This window comes from Erythrolamprus reginae, chromosome 1 (assembly GCF_031021105.1).
Source record: "Erythrolamprus reginae isolate rEryReg1 chromosome 1, rEryReg1.hap1, whole genome shotgun sequence".
In the NCBI taxonomy this organism is placed as follows: domain Eukaryota; kingdom Metazoa; phylum Chordata; class Lepidosauria; order Squamata; family Dipsadidae; genus Erythrolamprus; species Erythrolamprus reginae.
The window spans coordinates 58,633,900-58,658,684 of record NC_091950.1 but is presented as its reverse complement, the minus strand read 5'-3'; the positions used below and the strand labels follow the sequence as shown (position 1 = coordinate 58,658,684).

Sequence of the window (24,785 nt, the reverse complement as noted above, 5' to 3'; positions counted from 1 at the left end):
ATTAACAGAATTTGAATGCATAAATTCAGCATTAAATCTAGAATTTACTAAAATATTTATAATACACAAAATAATATTAAATTTATAACACCTAACAGATGAAGAAACATTACTACAGTAGTGTCTCGGTTATCCGACAGTCTGGATTACCCAAAGTCATGGCTGCTTGGGGAGGTGGCTGTAGGTATTTCCCCCCCCCAGACACGCCTCCAAACATGACAGCCATGCTGGGGAAGCAAGCTGGAAAGAGGGGAGTTAGAGAGAGAGAGAGAGAGCCGGGGACAGAAGTGGGTGAGATAGAGAAAGATATATATATATATATATATATATATATATATATATATATATATATAGAGAGAGAGAGAGAGAGAGAGAGAGAGAGAGGGAGGGAGGGAGGGAGGGAGGGAGGGAGGGAGGGAGGGAGGGAGGGAGGGAGAGAGAGAGAGAGGGAGAGAGGGAGAGAGCCGGGGACAGAAGCGGGCACCCCGAGTCTGTGGAGAGGGGCGGCATACAAATCTAATAAATAATAATAACAATAATAAGAGAGAGAGAGAGCCGGGGATAGAAGCGGGTGAGCTAGAGAGAGAGCAAGCTGGGGACAGAAGTGGGAGAGAGGGGGGGGGGAGACGGGGACAGAAGCAGTACAGTAGAGTCTGGATTATCTGACATTTTGGCTATCTGACTATCAGCCCGCCCGTTTATGTCGGATAACTGAGACTCTACTGTATTTACAAATCTATTTCTGAGCATAATTCAAAGGTTGGTTTTCACTAACTAGATTACAGTTTTCTATACAAACCACCCTGTTTTAAGCTGTTTGGCAAAAGCCTTCTTTCTGATCTGCCAATTGAAATTAAGATGTTGGATTTGGAGCGCAAAGATCCAGATTCTAATTAATTACTGGCCATTACTGGGTAACTCTGGGCCACTTATTCTCTAACTTATTTTTCAGATGGTTGCTGTTGTAGGGGGACCCCCCCAAGAGAGAACACTATGTGCATGCCTTATGTTCTTATTTATAAAGGTAGGATATAAATCAAATAATAAGTAATACAGTGGAAATCTGGCAAGAAGGATGTCTTCTCAGCTACCCTTGTCAGAAAAGTACATCTAGTTTCCTTGTTGAGGATGTTCCAGTCACTGATTAGCAAAGTATTTTAAATTCAACAAATGCTGGTTCATACTTGCTACATCCATTTTAAATGTACAATATATTTAACAGATTTTTTTACTGATGTCTCTGGTCTGTTTTTATGTTTAACTCTGTAAATACAACTAAGTTAAAGGCAGGATACAAACTTCATACACAAATACTTCCTCTGACTAAACATCTTTTCTTTGGACTTAAAGTGAGATTCAAATCTCCAAGGATTACAGATGGATAAAACAGCTATTCCACATGAAGAATTCATACAGCATTCTGGATTGCTTGTACTACTAGGACAATACATTTAGCTTCTCAGAAATAATTAGCTATGCCCAGCAACCAGTTGGTAATGACTGTCACAGGAAAGGTAAAAATACATTTGCTGTCGCAGGAGTGGAAGGGAATAACACTTTCATAGAAAGCATTATTATAAACCCTGTCATTCTGGAAGTATTTAAAAACAGAAGTGTTGCATAGTTTTTTGACACTAGAAGCTAGGATTTAAGATAGGAAAAAGATGAGAGGTCCAATTACCAAATGCTCATGGTCCTTTTAGGTCCTAGAGATTTCCTTATAAAACAAGCAGGTTTCACCTTTTTGCCTAACTTCTGTACATAAATACTAAATGTTTATGTTTGACCAGCACCAGCAACTGTTTTATAACTTAGCAGCCATGGTAATCTAATCTAATCTAATCTAATCTAATCTAATCTAATCAAATCAATCAATCATCAATCAATTGGATGCAGGTAGTCATTAAACTTAACCATTTATTTAGTGACTGTTCAATAGCAATAGCCCTTAGACTTATTGTATGTATCACTTTACAGTGCTTCTACAGCTCTTTCTAAGATATTTACAGAGTCAGTACAGTGCCCCAAACAATTTCATTTTATCAAACTTGGAAGGATGAAAGGCTGAGTCAACCTTGAGCCAGTTGACTGGCAGGCAGCAATCAATATCAACTTTATTTGATTAGTCAATCGACCATATCAAAGCGAGAAAAAGGACCACATCGGTCGTCATAAAACTGTGACTGGTTAAAATACAATAAAATTGGCTAAAATAGAGGGAATTTGAATAAATAATAAGTTAAAATGCAGTATAATATGCTAAAATTGAGTAGTAAAACATGAGAATATAACTCGTGCAAAGGATTATATTAAACAAATCTAAGATACTGATATAAAATATTCTTAAGTGAGTTCATCTCCTTTGCATGCCACCCCAATATGTACTGCATTCTAACCACTGCGCCACCACAGCTCAGTTACAATAGCACTAAAAAAAAGGGACTGATGACTATTTTTTACATTCATGACTGATGCAGCATCTTCATGGTCACGTGATCAATATTCGGACACTTGGCAACTGGCATGAATTTATAATGGTTCCATGTCCCAAGATCATGTGATAACCTTTTGTGACCTTCTGACAAGCAAAGTCAATGGGGAAGCCATATTCACTTAACAACCATTAGTGATTCATTTAGCAACAATGGCAAGAAAGGTAATCTTTTGGGGCAAAATTCATTTAACAATGGGTATTTTGGGCTCAATTGAAGTCATAAGTCAAGGATTACCCGTATTTACAATTTCCAAGTCATAGTTCTGATTTGAAATTAAACTATTTTCCTCCAAATTCTAGTTCAGATTTAGGATTAAGCATCTACCACTATACAAAGTACTTCAGAAAAAAGAAAAATGCTGCAGATTTGAATACTTAGTTGAAAACAAGAATGAAATGAAAAATTACATAATGTCCATATTTCTTTTTTGCATGGTATACATACACAAGGAAAATTTGTAAAATCTATCATTTGTCCATGTATCTATGTATCTATCCTCTATCTATCATCTATGCATCTATCTAGCTATCATCTTCCTATGTCCCTACCTATAGCAAGCTAGCTATACCATTTTTACTTCCTTCAAACAAGTATAAATGCTCCCCTCCTCCACTTTAACAATCCTTGAAATGACATTATCATCTGAAGTGAACTAATGGGAGCCTTCACCTAGCTTCACAAAGTCCATTATTTCACATTAGCTCAACGTGAACTGCCTAATGTAAACATGCATAGATGGGCTTGCCTGAGACAGAATAGATACCTAATAAATCATCTATTGCCTTACCAGTTCCAACTATTAATCGTGGATTGCTTTTATTTTCCTACATGCTGTTCTGTTTAGAAAGCTAATAAGTATAAGCTTACTAGTATTACATATCATTTCTAGCATATGATATCAAAAATAGCATTTTTGAAATTAGACTATTGGAATTCCTGAATATGTATACAGCTATTTCTCATTGAAAGAAACATTTTTCTCCTGTCTGCAGTAATCAAATTTATATAAATCTAAATTAGCCAAGCATTAAGATATGTCCAGAAACTCTTCCTAAAATTCTCAAATAAAATAATTTATCTGCATAAAACATATATATCCTCCTCAAAAATTCTCCCAAAACTATTTTAGTGATTTTTATACTTAGATGCATTTTGAGAAAACACTTTAAAAGACACATTTTTCAAATGGTATTTATCTTTCCACCAAAGCTGCTGTTTCTGTCACAACTACATACTTCCTGAATGATGCCATTTTAAAGTTCATGAAAATAATGTCACACCTCATTTGCAGTGTGACATCTTACATTTCCATGCCTTAACATCTTCTGGCCAGCGGCTGAGGGGAGAAAAGCAGGGAAATTCAACCTTCTGACAAGCTTGTTAAATACTAAACGCTCCCTTCTTTAATCCGCCGTTTTCATAAATTAAGCATCACTGTGTTCTTGTCTTCAAATGAATCAAAATGCCACATTCTGAAAAAACATCCTTCTAAGCAGCGTTTTTATGCTGACATCCAAGAAAAACATTCTGGCCTGCCGAATGCAGGAAAGAGTTTCCTGGGGCTAATGGGGAGGAAGAAACAACTGCGCTGTCTCATTACCTGCATGAAGCCAGATCTGAGCCAAAGTCATCCAAGGGTGCAGAGGACCCTGCTTTGGAGTACTACTCTGCAAAGATGAAGCCACCTCTGATAGGGCCTGCTCCACTCTAGAGGCAGCTATTGATGTTGCATGGATTGAACCTATGAAAGGAATGATAAATAACTGATTTCAGGAGAAAGGCACAAAGATGCAAGATCTCACATGCAGGTTCTAAAATTCTTCATTTTAACACTGTGTAAGGTAAAACTGTTATAAATCCCCAAAATCTATACTTCAAGGCACGTGTAAGACATTTTTAAAAAACTTCATTAGGAGGTTAGTGTTGGTGAACCTGTGTTAAAAGGCTACTGGTGGAAATGACAAATGAGACTGGAGCAGCCATTGGGAAATACAAAGGATTTTAGCTATCAAGTAGAAGGGAGTAAATTTGAGAGTACACAAATGCTAAGGGCCAAAGGGTGGGCAATAACACTGTATGATAATTTCATTTACTTGCTCTTTCATGCAAGTCTTTGATTTTTTTTCCGGCAAAAGGGATAATTTAAAGGGTATATTAAGAGGGGGGGGCAACTTATTACATGGGGAGTAACCTCAACATTTCCCTTAAAAGAAATCAAATGGCACAAATCGGTTGTTCTCAACCTGTGGTCCGCAGAACCCTGGGAGGCCACAATGTTGTCACAGGGTCTCTGCAAAGGCTTGAATAAATGCTATGATTTAAATCTTGGCTTAAGTCTTGCTGGTCCGTGGCTCTGGTCTGGGATCACAAAAGGTATTTAAAGGGAGTCCTTAGTGAAGAAAAGGTTGAGAACCATTGGCATAAATTATAAAGTTCACTTATCAACAACACTAGCAGCAGTTAGAAAAGTAAACAAAATGGACAATTCATCCAAAATGAGTTGCAGTATATAAAAAAACTGATTCAGAGCTATTAGATCTTGATATTGCCTCATTTGTTACCATTTGTCAATTTATTAAAAGGACTATCACATTTCAGTGCACAAGATGCTGCCAAATTATCATAAGCTATCACTATGCATGTAGAATATAGCAATTTTTGCTGCAGTTTCTAATTATGTAACAGATTTAGTACATGCCTTTAAATGTTTATGGCACTTATTAAATGGATTCCACATGTATAACACTTAGGCACATTCCAAAAAAGCTTAGGTTGCCAAAAATTTAAGTGAAAAGCGAAGTATTTGTAAGAAGAAAACAAAGATAAATTACCATCACTTTCTCTGGTTTTCTTAATAGGAATTTTGAAAATAAATTTACCTTTTTTCTTCACAAACTAATGGTACTGTATATGTTTATAGATAGTTTGTAGCACAGATGAATATGTCTGGTTGGAGTTACTGGGTTTTTTGTCTGAGTCATACAATCAGTCATGGCAAGTGCTTTTGATTTTTTTCTTTTTAACAATTTGCAGCTGAAACTGTTCCTTACATTCATTAGGGGAAAACATGATTCATTTAGTTTCTGTTTGCTATGCAGTTGGTTAAGTTAATATTCAAGACTGAAACATGCAGGTTCCAAAGTGATACTACAGGAATTTCATCCATACTTCATGTATTCCTTTCAGTTTAAAAAATATATATTTCACACTCCTACATCTGGATCTTACAGAAATATATATGAAAGTCAGCAACGTTTATGTCAACTGAACTGACTTTAATAAATGTGGTCAGGGTTAATCTTAGAGATCAGCACTGAGGGAGGACTCCTCACATACAGTATGTTCAATAGCTTTAATTCAAAACCAGTTCTTATATGGTGTATTACTCAGGATTTTATCATCTTGTTTTACTCAAATCCTTTCTAACTAATAACGGGGTCCACATAAAGGGGGCATTTAAAAAAAGGTTAAGATGCTGGCTGAATTCCTTCCTTCACATGCCTTATATCACAACACATATAAAAAGGGAGGTAGGGCTTAAGCTGTACAATTGCAGCCAGATTCTTGATTCTTAGGACACCTCTCTGTGGTGAGTTGCTACAAATCTCCTCCTTAGTGCATATGTATTTTGGAAGGTATCTGGGCCTTTGAAAACTTCTTAGGCAGGCAGCACTATGGACCTTAGTTACCTACATACTTTAGCCTTTTTATATATATTGAACAGAAACACTGAAAAAGGGACTGATATAAAAGGAGAATGGGAAAGACTGACATATTTGTCCTCTCAACGGCATTTAAACCTTATACTATTATCAACATTAATTCAAGTAATAAGATTTCCCCATGACGAGCTAACCCTAACCCTAGTTAGCATTTTCTACATTTATATTTTATAATGTTTAACTACAATTAAGGCAAGAAAGGGTAAAAAGTTGGGAATATTTCTTCTAAAGGCTCTCAAAAGTATTATCCCAACTGATTACCAACTTTTTAAAAACCAGGATTGTTATGTATACAATTTACATTGATATACTGTATAATCTCAATTTCTCTAACATTGTAACCACACATTCTTGACACACAGATAGTAGATCTACACAAGTTTTTACAAATGAAAATATGCATGTTTACATATACAAGATCAATAGCTGGTGAACCACAGGTCCTATGAAGATCCTACAAGTTCACTCCCAAAAAACATACAAACAAACATTTATTTCTGGCCTTTCTTACAGAGTTACAATAATGAAATAAGAAAAATCAGAATGGAACCAATTGAGGACTGATTATATAATCCAGACAGTCTGATGTAACTGGATGCATATATCTATAAAAAGTTCGGGGTTTTGTATCTTGAGTAGAAGTTGAATAAACAGTTTTTACTAATATCGGCTTCATACAAACAGAGATTGGAGGAAAATGTATGGAAATCCAACATAGCTTGAAATATGTCAAATCCCCAAATCTCTATTCTACACCTTAACACGGATTTGAAGAAAAAGTTGGAGAAGATAGTTATTAGGAGTTATTAATGTTCCTGAGCTGCCATTGCATTCTCTTGGATATGGCCATGAATCAGAATGAATGGCTTATTTTAAATTCATTTAATTAAACAACAAATGCCATAATTGGAAGTAATAATAGGGAAACTTGTCACTGTGAAAAGGCGAATAATACTGAAATTGTGAGAATTTGGGATTGTTTTTAAAAGTAGGTAGAAGGAAAAAAAAGAACAGTTTCAGTTCCACTGTGCCCCTGTCCTTGATGGCTTATGAGAAATAACATTGTTTTAAAATGAATTTATCACTATTTCCAGAGGTTCTTTCCTTGCTACAAGATGAAAAGATACTTTTCAATTAAATGTCATGATAATGTTTTAGTTAAAAAGATGAAAATAATTGGAATTAAGCAAAACCATGCAATGTAAAAACATACCGTATTAAAATTCACATGCAAACAAATTAAAACAGAAAAAAGGCAGGCTTCAAAGCATGTAGAAACACCAAAATGTGGAGCATGCAGAGATCTGTATGCCAGTGCAAGCAAATCACTGTCTAGACTAAGAGACAGTATCTTCTGCAGGACTAGATAAAATAGACATACGTACTTATGGACAAATCTGATATGACTTTATTTCAACTGCACAATCCATCTCTCACTCCCAATATATTAAAATACTTCTGGATTTTTGGGAAATATGTGAAACAGAAGTGAAACGTTGGCTTTCTGTTCTATAAATTATTAATATTATTTTGTTCCATGAAATTTTTCCACGAAACTCAATAATTAGGCAAAAACAGAACTCAATATAATAAACTAATAGGATAAGAAAAGGTCAAAAGTAGTTAAAAATAACAATATAATAAAGATTTCAGATCACTTGTAGGTATCAAACAAAAATAATTTTCTTAAAGAACTGTATTTTTTAAATTTTGAATTTGGATTTTCTTCTTGATTAGCTTCATTTATTCCTATTAGCTAAGGAGCCTGAATGTAATTCAACTTCCAACTGAGCTGGAAAAATCACTGCAATGAAACATAAATATGGCTGCTTATAAAGTTCATTAATGACTATAAAAGATTAACTCTTTTTTCCAAAGGGTATTTATTTGGAGCCCTCCAGAAATTAATACTGCCTCTTTAATAACTTGAAACCAAGTAACTAAATAAGTGCATTCAGATCTCATAGGATTACAGCCTCAGGGTAACTTGAGGGGATCTAGAACAACAGCCTTGCTTTGCACAATGTCAACTTCCATGGCAAATGGACAACATTTACATTCTGTGGTGAAGGGAGTGTTACTACTAAATCTTTAAGAATTTAGGAATAGACCTATATAGTAAATGCTACTTACAAACTGAAAAAAGGGAGAAAAAACCATGAAAGTAAGCATCTGGAGGGTTGCCTTTAAACAACAGATCAAACCACAAATTAAAATCACAAAAAATAACAGCTATAAAATAGAATTACACAAATGCAATTACACTTTTGATATCCTTCAAACTGTAAGCCAGTTTTCTTGTTTTCCAAAGGATTTTGAACATTGCACATATGGACTTCAAATCAGACAAAATTTTAATACTGTAGTGACATTGAAGTATTTAATTTATTAACCCTCTTTCAAGTCTCAGTAATATATTCTACCAGTGCAACATAGAGAAACAATAAATACATTTATTAAAAAGCTAGAAAGGACCATTTTTATTCATCTAAACTTAAAGGGAAAAAAACTGTTGTGCTACACAAACCACATGATGGAAACTAATTAAGGAGAGAAATCTAGAATTAAGGAGAAATATCCTGACAATTAGGACAATTAATCAGCGGAACAACTTGTCTCCAGACGTTGTGGATGCCCCAACACTGGAAGTTTTTAAGAAGAGGTGGGACAACCATTTATCTCAAATGATATAGGTTTTCCTGTTTAAGCAAGGGGTTGGACTAGAAGACCTCCAAGATCCCTTCCAACTCTTGTTCTGTTATTCTATTACTTTCCGGACAAGTCAGAATAGAATCTAAAAAGGAGAATACACATTTAACCATAACAGGGAATTTTTCTGGAGTTTAAATGATTACTGAGAATTTCATAACAGCTGGATAATTCACAGCTCACTTCTATGTTACTGTTTCATTTTTTAAATTATTATTATTATAATTATTATTATTATTATAATTATTATAATTATTATTATGTCAATACAACACAGAAAACGAGATCACTATGCTGGATTTCTTATTTCATCACCAGTCCGGCGCTTCCCAAGCACCTAGGACTGTGTGATGTAGCGGCGAATTATGTTTGCCGATCCCAGTAAAGAGGCCTTTTGCAATTGACAGATGGAGATTTTGTCAATTCCGATGGTTTTCAAATAATAATAATAATAATAATAATAATAATAATAATTATTATTATTATTATTATTATTATTGCAGAAGGACCTTCCAGTTATTGGCTACCCTAAATTAAAATATTTCAACCTACCTGGATAGCCATTTATAATACTGTTTTGGTGTCCAATAGTATTATAAATTCAAAACAATTATTTTGCAATTATGGAAATTAACTTCTAAATGGGTTAAAACTTTTTAAAACAAAGAACAATTCTTTTTAAACTTAAAAGTACTGTTTATAACTCAAAGTGGCTCTTTTAAAAATTCAAAACAATTCAGATTTGAATCATTTACATATTATTTTTTAAAATGACATTACTTACTAAATTTCTTAGTCCTTAGTATTTGTTGAAATAAAAGCAAATTTATTTTTTTCAGTTTTTAGGAGAAAAGTAATCCCAGAAATGTTCAGTTTACACTTTTAATTTAATTAATTCTTACACATAATCACTGGTCCGATGAAGCTTGGTTCTGATGCTTATCCTTTACAAAAAATAGCTCTCTAATTACAGATTATAACAATACCATTTTAGATTAGAGAGCAAAATCTGAAATCCTCCTTTTTAATGATTCCCCATTTAAAAACTAAACACAATAACCATAATAACTGCTGCATGGGAGAAATCAGCAGCATGAAAATTGACTGCATAGCATTTTTACAGGTATGTTACTTTATTTGTGGATTTGCAGACTCAAGTGGTAAGGTTAGAATTCTTCCATATCAGTTTATTATTTGCTTATATGTAATGCAGTATGTAATTCTTAGAATTGCAAAATATTTTAGAGAAGAAAATGCATGAACAAAATGTATAAATAGTCCTAAACAGGCAAATGGGAATAGCAAAAGCATTGATATAAGTGCACAAAAACTAATAATTCAAGTTCATTTGAAAAAGAATCCAGCAACATGATTTATATACATCTGCTAACCACTTACTAACCACTGACATTTATTTCTATCTTAGAGATGATTTGTTCATGTATCTTTAGTCAAATGAACAGATTAAATCAATTTTAATAGCTCAACCTCAAATCATGCCAGGATAACATGGATGAAATGTCCAGGAATGAAAATTATTACCAATTATATTTAAAATGCTTCAATGTTTTATTATTTCAAACAAGAAAGTATCAACTAGTAAAAAGCTAGTAAAAATGTAGCATCTAAAAGCAATTTAATGGAAAACTCTGTGTTCATAATCATGCAGGAGATACTCCACTTTATGAAAAGATGCAGCAAAAAAATCCACAACAAAACAATGCTGCCTCTCTGCCAATTACATCAAACGAAACTGACACATTTGGAACAAGCAAATTTAAAACTTGGTTCCCATTGCAGCACACTGAGTTTTTGACACAGTACATCCCTTAAATCTTAATCCCTAATATAAGAGCTTTGCCATATTTATATTTTGCATGTTTTGGGTCACAGCAAAAATATTTTGTCTTTCTACTATCTAAGCTTTTATTAACAAAATGGCCTTCAGATCTATCAGTTGGAATTAGAGGCAGTGTTTTCAGGAATGGGCACAACAATTTCTCTTGTTGCATGCCATTAGATCTGAGAACCAACCCTAATAAAGCAGATGGTTAGAAATGCTGTGCTAGCAGGTGCCGCTGGCCAGAGCAATAGCTTATGCCAACACTTGCTCTATAATCTTATCAAGAAGACAATGGAGCCCCCTAGTGGATTCTTTAAAGTAAAGCCTTCCTAGCTGTAGATGGGGAAGCCAATTTGACAGGCTATCTAGTTGAATCCACTCAATGCTCTCATATGCCTTGGTGATAAGCCTATTTTTTTCCTTTTTTAAGAAAAGGTCAAATATATAATCCATAGGTTGTACTTATGCCAAACTGCAAATTTCAGTGCAATTTGTGCTTAGCCGTTACAGAGATTATCAGAAGCACCAAAAGAGCAAGCTAACACCTATCATCAGAAAGAAGAAATCTGTTTACAGAATGGAGGTTCACAGGGCCCAGGAACGTGGTCACAAGATGGATTGGCTGCATGGGGCCAGACAAAGGAATCAGTTTTGGGAGGTGAATGAGGAGACTGAGGAGACATAAACAGGTGGAGGAGAGATTCTGTCCTTGAGAGAGATGAAGATGTAGAGGAATCAGAAGCTAAAAATTGAAAGAGAAACATTATAAAGAAAATGCCTAGAATAAAATATGAATGGATAAATTAATGGAGACCAGGAAAGAAAGAAATACATAGCCCACTTAGCTATTATTAAATGAAGATGGAAACATCTGCACACAGAAAACACTATTATTACAGATCTATGGGAAGTCAGAACTAAAATTAAAAATATGTATTGATAGGAGCAAGCAAGGGGAAAAAATTACTTAGCAAGACAAATGCTAATGAAAATATTTCTTTGCTATGCTATTTAATGTGAGATAGAAGCACACATCCATTCCTAAAGTTAATACATCTCTTTCTCACTGGGTAACTGTCTGCAAGGTTTTTAAAATTATTATTATATTTGACTGACAGCAGACATAATAAGACTATTTCATAAATATCCTAAAGAACAAGATAATAATATATTAGCTGAAAAATGTTTTTGTTCATATATTTCAATTTATGTCACCTATTTTTCTTAGAAATCTGTCTGCAATTCTGAACAACATCAATGTAAAACTGTTTTTTCTGTTTTAATCATTTGGTTCTACCCAGCAATTAAAAAAAAAAGCAGTCAAGCAATTGCTTCATTTTGTGTAAATAAACCAGACAACAGTATTGCCTTTAAGCCATTAACATTCGCTTATAATTCAGATATTATGATTGATATGTCTTCCCTTAATTTATTTGTGCCAGTATTTATTTATTAACAGAGGTCAGTCAATTCATTCGGACCTCTTATCATTTTATATTTCCTTCTTGTAAGAGTTAAAATAAAGAAGTGGTTACACATGCCAGGCTACAGGGTAAAATAATATTAACAACGAAAGTTACTAAGTAAGAGTCCACTGAAGACAAAGTATCCAAACTTTATGTTGCAAAAGTATGTCCGAAACTTTTCATCATTAATTTATCTGGATTCATACATACCACCAAGATCCGCCCTGTCCAATGGTAATTTGCAGACACTATAGATCAGGGGTATCAAACTGGTGGCCCATGGGTCATGCGTAGGCCATGCCCTTCCCAGCTCCCCAAGCAATAAAAGTCACAAAACGTCATGTAACAGCAACGTGATATGAAAAGTTTGACACCTATGCTGTAGACTAACATCACCATTTGCAGCCACCATTTTTGCATCACCATATTTGCAGCCACCATTTATTTCTTAATGCAACAACTGTCTGTAAATTGGTACCATTCACAAAAAACATAAATTGTAAATCAGTTTAATTCTTTGGATATACTGAACCAAGCTGTGGCCTTCTATAATCTATAGCAGGGATCTCCAACCTTGGCAATTTTAAGATTTCTGGACTTCAATTCCCAGAATTGCTGGCTGAGGAATTCTAGGAGTTGAAGTCCACAAGTCTTAAAGTTGCCAAGGCTGGAGACCTCTGATTTATAGGACTTATACATTTTACAATTGGTGCCAACCCAACTCCTTACCCAACTGGGATTTTACTTTAAAAATAAATAAAGTTGCAAAACAAAATAAGAGTGCCTTTATGTCCCCCTACCATGTATTTAAAAAGCTATATTCAAAAATAAACAAAAACGATTGAAAACCAATAGGCAGTTTGGAAGTATGCCCATCTTTTCAGGGGGGAAATTCCAACTAAAAAGTATAGTAATAAGTAGCCTAAAGAAATGACAGCTAGAGATAATGAAAAACAGCAACATGTCATTTATAAAGAATATCCACGATATATTCTCAACATTTGAAAACTTGTACCATTCTACAAAGGATTAAGGATCGTTGTACTAATAAAATGAATCCTATTATTGGATGAAATCTGGTTCCTTTTAGATCTATCTGTAGGGGATTAGGAATTCCTGGAACAAATTTGAAGAAGTAAATGCACACAGGGGCAGAGAGCTCAATATTCATCTGAAAGGCTATTTGTATAATCCTGCATAAAGTCTATGGAGTCCTGAGTCTATGGAGAGGGGTGGCATACAAATCTAATAAATAAATAAATAAACAAATAAACAAACAAACAAACAAACAAATAAATCAAATAAATAAATAAATAAATAAATAAATAAATAAAGTCCCTTGGAAATTAACCTTTCAAAATAAAACTTATAGCCAAAATATGCAACATTCTATATTTTACTCTAACAACTTATAATTAACTAGTGAAACAATCCCCCCCCCTCGTATTTTGAACCATCTTGTAACTAAATGTTTAGGCATAACCTAAACTTCAAATCTTTTTTATACAAAATTTAATATAAAAAGATAATTGAGTGTCTTATTTCAAGGCTTATCTTCTATAAATCTGTATACATGCCACAGTATTTACAAAGATTAGCTTAAACATCTTTGAGTTCCTAAGTTAAAACTTAGTTCCAAATTTTTCTTGAGACATGCATGTTGAAGATATAATATATGACAACATTCAAACAACCTCAATTAAATAAATAGTAGAATACATAGCTATCACATGGATAAAGAGCCTTGGTATTTATTTTATTAGTCTGTCTGTCTATCTGTCTGTCTGTCTGTCTGTCTTTCAAATGTAAATAATTTCCCAACTCATCAAAGGTAATTCTGTAGCATACAATAAAGAACTAAAAACAATAAATACTGTATATAAAAACAAGTCATTGTTAAAATATAAGAGATATTAAAAATAACATTAAAAAAATAAACAGCAGAGCCCTAATGAAGAAACCACTGTAAGTTTTCATTGATCTTCTGGGACTCCAAATCTGGTGACAAAGCCAGGTCTTGAGGGACCTTCTGAACATCAAAGGGGATGAGATTAGCCCCACTTCAGGGAGGGCGGGAGAATGATCCATTAGGCAGGCATCATGGCAGAGAAGGTCTGACATCAGGAACCCAAGCAAAGATTCCTGACAAGCATACTTACTTTATCAAATCTGATGGCATGGGCAGATGTAATTGGGAAGAGGCCATCCCTGGATAACCAATGTTGCATATCAAGAAGGGCTTTAAAGGTGAGAACCAGCACCTTGAGTTATGTAGTAGGTCTGCATGGGGCAGTATAGCTCCATCCAGCCTAGTTCTCAAACGGCAGGCTCCAAACCCAAAACTACTCAAGTCTTGCCAAGGTTCAGCTGAAGCCTGTTATTTCCCATCCAGACCTTTACAATTTCCAGGCATAGGGATAAGATGTTCACAGTAGCACTAGCAATAGCACTTATATACTGCTTCACAGGTCTCTCTAAACAGTTTACAGTGTCAGCATATTGTCCCCAACAATTTGGATCCTCATTTTACCCACCTCGGAAAGATGGAAGCCTGAGTCAACCTTGAGCCCGGTAGGATTTGAACTGCTAAATTGCAGACAGACCGCAGTCAACAGTAGTAGTCTGCAATACTGCACTTTAACAACTGCACCACTGTAGCTCATATCAGTAGCAGTACGTTTAGTACGGGCAGAGGCATGAAATTGCATGCTGATGATACCTCACCCGATGGCAGATTTTAAATAAGGGAGGAGCACCAAATCCTACAGTACCCCACATAGTAGGGAGCTGGACATCACTACTGTCTGGAACTGATCATGGAGAAAGGAGGTGAACCATCATAAAAATGTGATCTTCTCCCAATCTTCTGTGCTCTGCATTTCAGATGCTTAGTGTCATGTTTTTACGAACAACCGCAGTCAGGTGATTATAATTTGTGAATTATTTTTGTCAGCTTCTCTAAGGCAAAATGGGTAGCCAGTAAATGTGAGAGATGAGAGAGATGTATGTATCTATATGTGTGAACACACATATATGTTCAAAGAAATGCAGAAAGCAATTTTATTTTTGAAATTTAAAGATTCATCTTCTATTCCATATAATATTATAATTTCAATCATTTATATTTATGTGGGTAAAAAGATTACTTCCTAAACCTATGGCAAATGAATTATTACATTATTGCATTGAAAGAACAAATTCTTATGGGTATTTTGCTAGCCAAATACAAACAATATGAAAAAACAAAACCTTCAAAGAATGAGAGAGCTGCTAGAGCAAATAATGTAGGGTTAGGGTTATTAAAAGAATGGAATTTGGAAGTGTGATCCTGAAAAAATCCCTAGCTAAAATGCAGAAATGGTTACACTGGATTTGGCCAAGAGGCATTTAATAACAATAGCATTTCAGTTTTGCATCCTTCCAAGCCTTTACTTGGTAGATTCTGAAATTAAATGACTTTATAGCAATAACAATTTTGCTTCAAAATGAAATTTATCATCCAGATTACCTAGAGAGATTTGAGTGGAGATAGAACAAGTAACCTGATACACTCAAATGGATTGTTTCTTCTAAGAATATATGTAAAAAACTGAAAATTTACTGTGTCACTGTTTACATCCTACCTTGCAAAGACATGTAATAGAAAACACATAAATCCGCCTGACTCTTTGATGACAATAGAATGAATATTCACCTGTTTCAGGATCACTGAAATCTGGGAGAGTGATTGTATTGAGCTGTCGTCTGTCAGCAATGGCTCTGTCCAATAAACTGCTGCCACGTCCAGAATCACTGTAGGAAATAATGCAATATATTAATACTTTAAATCACTACAAGAGAATAGTGAGGTCTGTACATCATGCTTTTGTGTATGTGCATTATACTCTCTCTCTCTCTCTCTCTCTCTGTCTTTGAAAGCATTTGAAACCAACATTTTCTGAAAACATAGTAGGACAATTTAAATTAGGTGCATACGTATTAACCATTGTTACTGCAGTCCCTTCTATTAATACAAGCGACCTCTATTCTGCAAAAGTCACTGAATCTCTCTTTCCATTGCCAGAAGTTCCTCAGTAAAGCAACAGCATATAGTAGGGCTCTAATCTATACCCTGATTCATCTCTGAATCTCAGAGATTCATAAAAGCTTCAGCTGAGCTCCTATCAATTGCCAATAAAATCTGCAAAGCAGCCAGGAATTCCTCTGAATCAATCTCTCTTTAAAAGATCGACTTTAATGTACCGAGCAATCTCTGTAATTGCACTGAGCTTCCACTATTGTTACTTTGATGAGCAGTTATTGTACACAGTACATTTACTTATACCTGCAGATAAATTTGCTGTATCTTCCCCAATTGGGTACACTAAATGTGTTGGGATTATAATTCCTAGCTAGTAAAATGGAAAAGGCCAGGATCTCTCTTGTTTTTTTCACATATTTCGTTATAAATATTCTAACAATGTCTACCTTCCTCACTTAAAATGAAACATTTTATAAATTAAAACATTGCTTTACAAAAATACATTTATATTTTAAAATGCAAATCTAGGTCACTGCTTCAGATTTTTCCAATTAAAATGAAAAAAGCAATCCTAAACCGCCCATATGTACCATATGTTAAAATAAAACCAATATTGAAAAAACTACTTTCAAAATAAGAATAATAGAACATCTCTATATTAAACTGTATTTTATAATTTTGATAATTATGTATTGTTGTGTTCATCAGATGATCCATAATTCACATTACTGAATACATAATTCTTACCTGGGATTAGTAAGATTGTAAAAAGATTTCCAGATCTGTAACATATGTTTACAAGTAAGAAGTGCCTCATCAGGGCCCCTGCAGAGTAATTCCAATTTGACTTTGGAAAACAATAATCTAAGAGAAAACAAATGTTAAAGCTTCTTTATACTTTTATAGAGTTCCATTATTTTGTACTTCCAATGGAAATAATACAGGTTTAAAGTATATTCATGAAAAGGCAGAATGAGGAGAAATAGAATTGAATTTATTTTTATTATAAAACAATTGCATTTAGACATTTGTTTCAGTGTGTCTAAATAATATATAAAATAATGTGTAGAAAGACAGCTGTGTGGTATCTACAGAACAAAGAAGAAGCTGGGAAGCAGAAAATCACATTCCTACTCATCAACAGTAAAAATTATAGGATATCATTTGGAAAAGTGAAAAAAGAATTTACAACCTCTCCCAACATCACAGCTGGATTAGTTCAATGACATGTTGATCATATGCAGAAGCAGCAATAATTATTACTTACATGAAATTTTCTGGGTATTCACTCAAGGCCATGTCAATGATATTCAGAGCATCATGGTAGTGTTTCTGAGCTGACAGCAAGAGGGCAAGGAGATGTAAAGAATTAGCATCATCACCTTGAAGCTGCAGAGCCTGACGAACGTAACCCAAAGCTTCTGGTATCTAGTTAAAATAAAAACTGAAAGGAATTATTACCACAACACGTATTTTTAGAATAATTCTGTTACCCATATGGATAATAATAATAATAATAATAATAATAATAATAATAATAATAATAATAATTTATTAGATTTGTATGCCGCTCCTCTCCGAAGACTCAGGGCGGCTCACAACAACGATAAAAACAATATTATAATGGTACAAATCTAATATTAAAAAACTAAAAATCCTATCATAATTAAAAACCAAATAGCACATACATACCAAACATAAATTATAATAAGCCTGGGGGAAAGATGCCTCAAATCCCCCATGCCTGGTGGTATAGGTGGGTCTTAAGTAGTTTACAGAAGACAAGGAGGGTGGGAGCAGTTCTAATCTCCGGGGGGAGTTGATTCCAGAGGGCCGGGGCCGCCACAGAGAAGGCTCTTCCCCTGGGGCCCGCCAGACAACATTAATAACAACATTAACAAGGAATGGAAAGTAGTTCTAAGCACATATTTACATATGTAACTTTGGGGGGAAACATTTCACTAGAGAGCTTACTTACCAATGCTAATGATTTTATTATCCATTAAGCAATAAGAATTATGTGCCCAGTCTTGTTTAAATCAGCTTTTAAAAATAAACTTTCCCTTAGCATTGTAAATTCAAGGTAGATCAGTATTAGTTAAATATTACTTAAATGTACCTGTTTCAGGTGTCATTTTTTTTTATTAATTTAATTTTTAAAAAATCTTTCATTGTTTATTTTCTCAGAATGCATTTATCATGAGCCCTTTTCATATTCTAGTAATATTCAAAAAGAAAATAGTCTTAACAAAGACAAAGCAACATCACGATTTTGGGATAGGGCATTTTAAAGATAGAAGAAAAAGATGCATGGACTGAAGACTTTGTACTTTTGAATTGCTAGTCTTTCTAAAAGGTTTATTAGAAAATGGATTATTTAATGTAATATATACAGATAAAATACAAATCTTGATAACTGAATCTTATATGCAATGTAAGTTATTTTTGTACCCTAACACTGAACCAGCAAGAAGGAATGTAGGCATACAAAAGTGATCAATAAAATATCCCTGATATTTTGTAAAGCAATTTTGAAATGTATAAATAATTTCATTTGGAAATAGTAACATAGTGAATATTAAAATCACTTCAATTAACAATTGTACTTATTGCCAATCAATTATTTTTAAACCTACCTGTCGAGAAATAGCAAACTGTAAAGCTAAATAAAAGGCTGCCAGATGATCAGTTGGAGACAAAGTATGTGCCCTGAAAATAATTAAAATACATTATTAATTTAATGGCATTATATTTAAATAAATAACTTGTATTGCATCCTGGAAAACTGTCTTCAGTTGTACTATGGCATTGGATGGATTTTCAATGTTATTTCCTTTATTGATAGCTTAACACACTAGTAAAATGTTGTCTCTGACACCCAGGCAGTTGTACTTCCTAATCAAATTAGTCTTCCCTCCCTCCTTCTCTTCCTTACCGTCAATTGTTATTTTTTTACCTATTTTCTCTGATTGTTTCAAGATGTCAGGACCTTAGTTATGAAATCCAGCTAGGTGACTATGAGCCAGTCACTCCCCCTCAACCTAATCTACCTCACAGGGTTGTTGTTGGGAAAAAAAGAGGGAGAAGGTATGTTGGATATGTTTGCTGCCTTGAGTTATTTGTAAAAATAAGACAAGGTACAAACAAACAAATGTATAACATTCTCCAGTGTCAGAGAGATTCTTATGTTTAATAATTAAGTAATAAGGGGTGTTTTAATATTTGGTTCAGATTTTAAAAAGTGAATTAAAAATCTGATAAACAGACTGCTCACAGAATTAATAACATAATACAGAGATTTTTTTATAGATTACTGTTACAGAAATCTAACTAAATCTAGCAATGAAAGAAGGATGATTACCGTCTGGCAGCTATCCAGTATTTTGTCATCATCATCAGTTTGAAATCTCAGAAATAATCCAGATTAAATATTACTTGCATAAATGGTTGCTGACATCTATATCAGATGACTGCAGTGATACATTTACAGGAAGATGGGCATACATGACACAGCATGTACTGATACAAGTTCGTGATTCAAGTTTCAAAGGATTTTCGCTTCAGTAAAAAAATTGGCCATAAGGTACATTGGAATTAATTATATAAGAACATTACTAATATAATGTTCTTATATAATTAATTCTATAATGCAATGAGCTAACACCAGCTCTCCCTCAAAGTTGTTATAACAAAAATAGTATATACTGATAATCATCACCACTGTGTTTGTGTTTGTGTGGGTGTGTTACTTCCCATCAAGCAAAGCCAAAGGTGCATACTGTTAATGACCACCACATTTGCTTAACAACTGTGGCAAAAGAGTTCAACTCACTTACTTAGCAATAGAAGTTCTGTCCCAATTGTGATTTAAAGTCAAGGATGAGCTATATCTCAGTCCCAATTGCCATTGTAATCTGAAGACTACCTACTGAAGACCTTGACTCTGTGTCAGAATGGTTAAACATCTGGCAACTCCAAATCTCAACCGATAAATGCTCTTTCCTACACATTAGCAAAAATAATCAGAACACCAAATTCAAGCTGAATAAACAAGACCGTGAAGATGACCCTCACTCTGTCAAAGATCTTGGAATACTCACATCAAATGACCTAAGTGCCAAAGCCCACTGCAACAACATCACCAAAAAGGCTTTAAGAGCTGTTAATCTAATCTCACCTAGCTTCTTCTCTGGTAATATCACGCTACTAACCAAAGCATACAAAATATTCACCAGACCAAGCCTTGACTATAGCTCATCTATATGGAACCGACATCGCATATTGGACATAAATACATTAGAAAGTGTCCAGAGATACTTTATGAGAAGAGCCCTCCACTTCTCTACTCGCAACATAATACCTTATGCAACCAGACCTAAAATCCTGGGCTTAGAAAGCTTAGAACTACGTCGCCTTCGGCATGACCTAAGCATAACTCATAAAATTATCTGCTACAATGTCCTACCGGTCAGCTTCAACCACAACAATACACAACAGATACAAACTCAAAGTGAACCACCCCAAACTTGACTGCAAAAAAAAATGACTTTAAGGAGTGGTTAATGCCTGGAACTCACTACCAGACTCTGTGGTTTCGTCACCAAACCCCCAAAACTTTACCTTTAGACTGTCCACTGTCGACCTCACCTGGTTCCTAAGAGGTCAGTAAGGGGTGTGCATAAGCGCACCAGTGTGCCTACCATCCCTGTCCAATTGTTCCCTCTTATCAGTACCCATCTTATGTATATATAAATCCTGTTAATTAAATAAATAAATAAACAAGCAAATAAATATAAACAATGTTATATCTATGTATATTACAAATACGTACTTGACAAAATAAATAAATATATGGATGCTGAGTTTAAATCGGAAGAATTGTGAGACCAAGCTTAAATGTTACAAGTAATTATCCCCTCTCCTACTATTCACGTCTAATACACTGACATGTTACAGACGAGTCACCTTTTAAAACTTTATCTGGAACATCCAGGAAACATGAAAGAAAAACTTTTGTCTGAAACGGTGTAGAAAATGGTGTAGAATCTCCTGCATGAATGGTGTATGAGTGTGTGTGTGTGTGTGTGTGTGTGTATGTGTGTGTATACCAGATGACATACAAGATCCCTTCCAACTCTGTTAATCTAAAACAAAATCTAATAATATCATAAGAAATGGATTTAAGATTCTTAATGTTGATTAAAATTGGATAGAAATATATTTAACTGTTTGTAGCTTAAAACATTTACCTGATTCTAACCATACCTTTAATACAGGAAATATATTTTTGACAGAATAATCAATCATACTTTTGTTCAACGGAAATATTACTATTCTCACTAGTATTATTGCTAATATTAGTAACAATAAAAGCATATAGTCTACTAATTATTCCCTGTGCTGCTCCAGAGCTGTTTTGTTTAAAAAGAAAAAAAAATCTGATATAAGAATTGTTCTTTAAATAAAGGTTGAGCAAATGTTATTTTCTATTAGCTGATAACAAAAATATCTTTAATGAAATAAGAGATAATCCATTTGAATCAGATTGGATTTGCCCGCTCTACTTGATGAACCAAATGCTAATACAATATGCTCTCTTCTCCCAGAGATTAATCCATATTATATAATTGTTTATAAACATATTCTTTCTAAAAATAACCTTTTCATTATCTACAGCTTAGCAAAAAGTTTACCATCTACTAACCTTTGAAATGCTAGAAGAGCCTTTCGCTGCAGGACCTCTTGCTTTCCTCTCAAAGAAGCTAAAGACATAATTCATTAGTGATACTTAAATGGATATTTAATTAGTGATATTTAAATATAAAACCAATTTTAATAATCTCATAAATAGATACATGAAATTTACTTACCATCTGTAGCTTGTAGGCTGAAGGTCAATCCTAGGGCTAAAAAACCTTTGGCTTTGAATTCTGATGTTTTGTCCCCCACATCAACCACCGTTCTGGCAAATCTTTCTGCCTCTTCTAACTAAAAACAGATTTTCATAGGAAAAATGGCAGAATTCACTAATTCAGAATTCACTGTTTAAATCCGGTTGTACAATATCTACTAGAATTCAGATTATTCTAATTTAAAATCATGATGCCCAAACCATATCACAAGCGCCAAAGGTAGTATCGGAAATTTGAAAGAATATAGAAATAAACATGGTTATCCACTTTTCCTACCATTTCTTTTCTTAAACATTTTAATTGTTCTTAGTATTGGATTATTATTGTATGCTGTCTTGTTATTGCTGTTAGCCGCCCCGAGTCTTCGGAGAGGGGTGGCATACAAATCCAATCAATCAATCAATCAATCAATAAAATAAACATTTCACAAGTTGAATAACAGGCCAAGATAAAGCCAAGAAATGTGGGAACAATTTCAATGTTCCTACACATTTCTGGATGGCATTATCTCAGTATCCTATCATGAAGGCTTATAAAGAAAAGGTACTGATGGTTTAGAACAGTGATGGCAATCCTTTTTTCCCATGGGTGCCGAAAGTGTGCCTGTGCATGCCACTGCGCCTGTGCGAGTTCCCACACCCATAATTCAATGCCTGGGAAGGGTGAAAATGGCCTCCCCTTCTCCCTGGAGGCCAGAAATGGCCAATTTCCCAAATTCTGGTGGGTCCGGTTGGCGCATTTTTTGCCCTCCCCAGGCTCTAGGCTTCCCTGGAGCCTGGAGAGGGAAAAAATGCCTTCCCCCATTCCCTTGGAGGCCCTCTGTAAGCCCAAAATGCCCTCCCATAGCCTCTGTGTGAGCCTAAAATCAACTGGCCGGCATGCACATGCACGTTGGAGCTGAGCTAGGGCAATGGCTTGTGTGTCAGCAGATATGGCTTCACGTGCCACCTCTGGCACTCGTGCCATAGTTTCACCATCACTGCTTTAGAAGGTTCAGGTCAATCCCCACAAAAGAATGAACTAAATTAGTTCAAAAATCAAGAGCTCAAAAGACAATGCTTTTTTTTAAAGGGACTGGGTAAAATTTTCCTGCTGTACATATAGGAATCAAGTTATCCAAGTAAATAGTATGAATGAAATGTAAGGCTACCCATTACCAATTTGGTATGTAGGAAATCGATTAACTTTCTATGTGAACTTTGATGTGTCTGTTGACTAAATTCCTCCTAGTTTCAGTAAGCACTTGTTACCATTTTTTCTTGGCAGCAACTACTCCTAAGACCATTGTTCACAACTTAGATTTCCTATGCCTTTCAATTCATTGCTCTTCCACCTGATGGTCTCTATACTTCTTAGGAATTAGGTTCCACTTCTGGGTTATGCAAACAGAATCCATAGATACTGCTTTCTTCCATAGAAGGAATGGAATCATTCTAACATTAACCCTTCAATGCACTAAATACAATGCAGTGATTGCAAACAGAACTGTCACATTTTTTAATTTTACTTTTTAACCCATGTATGGCAATTTCTCTGATATATATATAAGGCACATATACATTGTTCCTTATCAATTCGCCCTTTGAGTAAAGTTAACTTTATTCTGATAATTTTATATCAGCCACATTAAAGTTTATGAGAAAGATTCTTTGATTAATTAAATTTAAATTACAGCTCTACTGATGACAAAATTCAGGACTCACCTGCAAGTTATAATAAATCATGGTACTTTCCATGATTATATCTGATTATAGTTAATTTTTTTGTTTAAATGTAATTTTATTGATATTTGTTAAACAGATACTAATTTTTTCTTCCTTTTAACTGTTTTTAAAATTTTCAGAATTGCATACGTGAGATGGACTGTTATACAAATCAAACAAACTGGACATGACACCCAATATTAATTACCTACCTTGCAATGTAGATATATCCTTGCAAATTTCTTTTCAAGGATTATAAAATCATGTATGTAGTGATCGGACATTTCAATATTCATAACAGATCAAATTAAAGTCATTTCAGGATCTACAGTATATCTTTAATCAAATGCTATAGTGCTATGGCTTCCAGAACCACAAATACAGTATTCTAAAATTTCAATGAGTTGATAGACTTTTTGTTTGAAATAAAAGACATAATCTTATCCTATTAAAAAAATAGTTTTGGCATTATCAAGGCATGATAATACAAGCAACTATTATTAACTGACTAAATAGAGGAACTAAAGTGTTATCTTTAAATCTAAGGTAACAAATCTGATTAAAATACTAAATTCCAGATTTTCCTTTCATAGCCAAGTTTCTCTCTTTCTGTTACTACACATAATATACAGTGGTACCTCAAGATACGAACCCCTCGTCTTACGAACAACTCGTGATACGAACCCGGGGTTCAGAAAAATTTTGCCTCTTCTTAGGAACTTTTTTTGAGTTATGAACCGGCGTTCGGAGACTGCTGGGAAGCCGCGTGGCTGTTTTAAAAGGTGACAGCCGGGCGGTGGGGCTTCCCAGAAGCCTCCCGAACGCCGGTTCGTAACTCGAACAAAGTTAGTAAGAAGAGGCAAAATTTTTCTGAACCCCGGGTTCGGTTTGGGAGGTTGCTGGGAAGCCCCCCA

The 24,785-nt window shown here is 34.5% G+C and overlaps 1 protein-coding gene across 2 annotated transcripts in view; it reads right to left on the bottom strand.

The window, feature by feature from the left end:
- TTC7B (tetratricopeptide repeat domain 7B) overlaps window positions 1-24,785 on the bottom strand; it is a 106,879-nt gene that overhangs the window by 39,629 nt on the left and 42,465 nt on the right. For both annotated transcript variants that reach the window (XM_070753343.1, XM_070753351.1), the window contains exons 12-18: window positions 22,127-22,244; window positions 21,961-22,018; window positions 18,893-18,965; window positions 17,524-17,684; window positions 17,004-17,120; window positions 15,930-16,027; window positions 4,096-4,236 (exon numbers count right to left, since the gene is read on the bottom strand). In XM_070753343.1, the coding sequence (XP_070609444.1) occupies window positions 4,096-4,236; window positions 15,930-16,027; window positions 17,004-17,120; window positions 17,524-17,684; window positions 18,893-18,965; window positions 21,961-22,018; window positions 22,127-22,244 (766 nt within the window). The remainder of the gene's footprint in view (window positions 1-4,095; window positions 4,237-15,929; window positions 16,028-17,003; window positions 17,121-17,523; window positions 17,685-18,892; window positions 18,966-21,960; window positions 22,019-22,126; window positions 22,245-24,785) is intronic.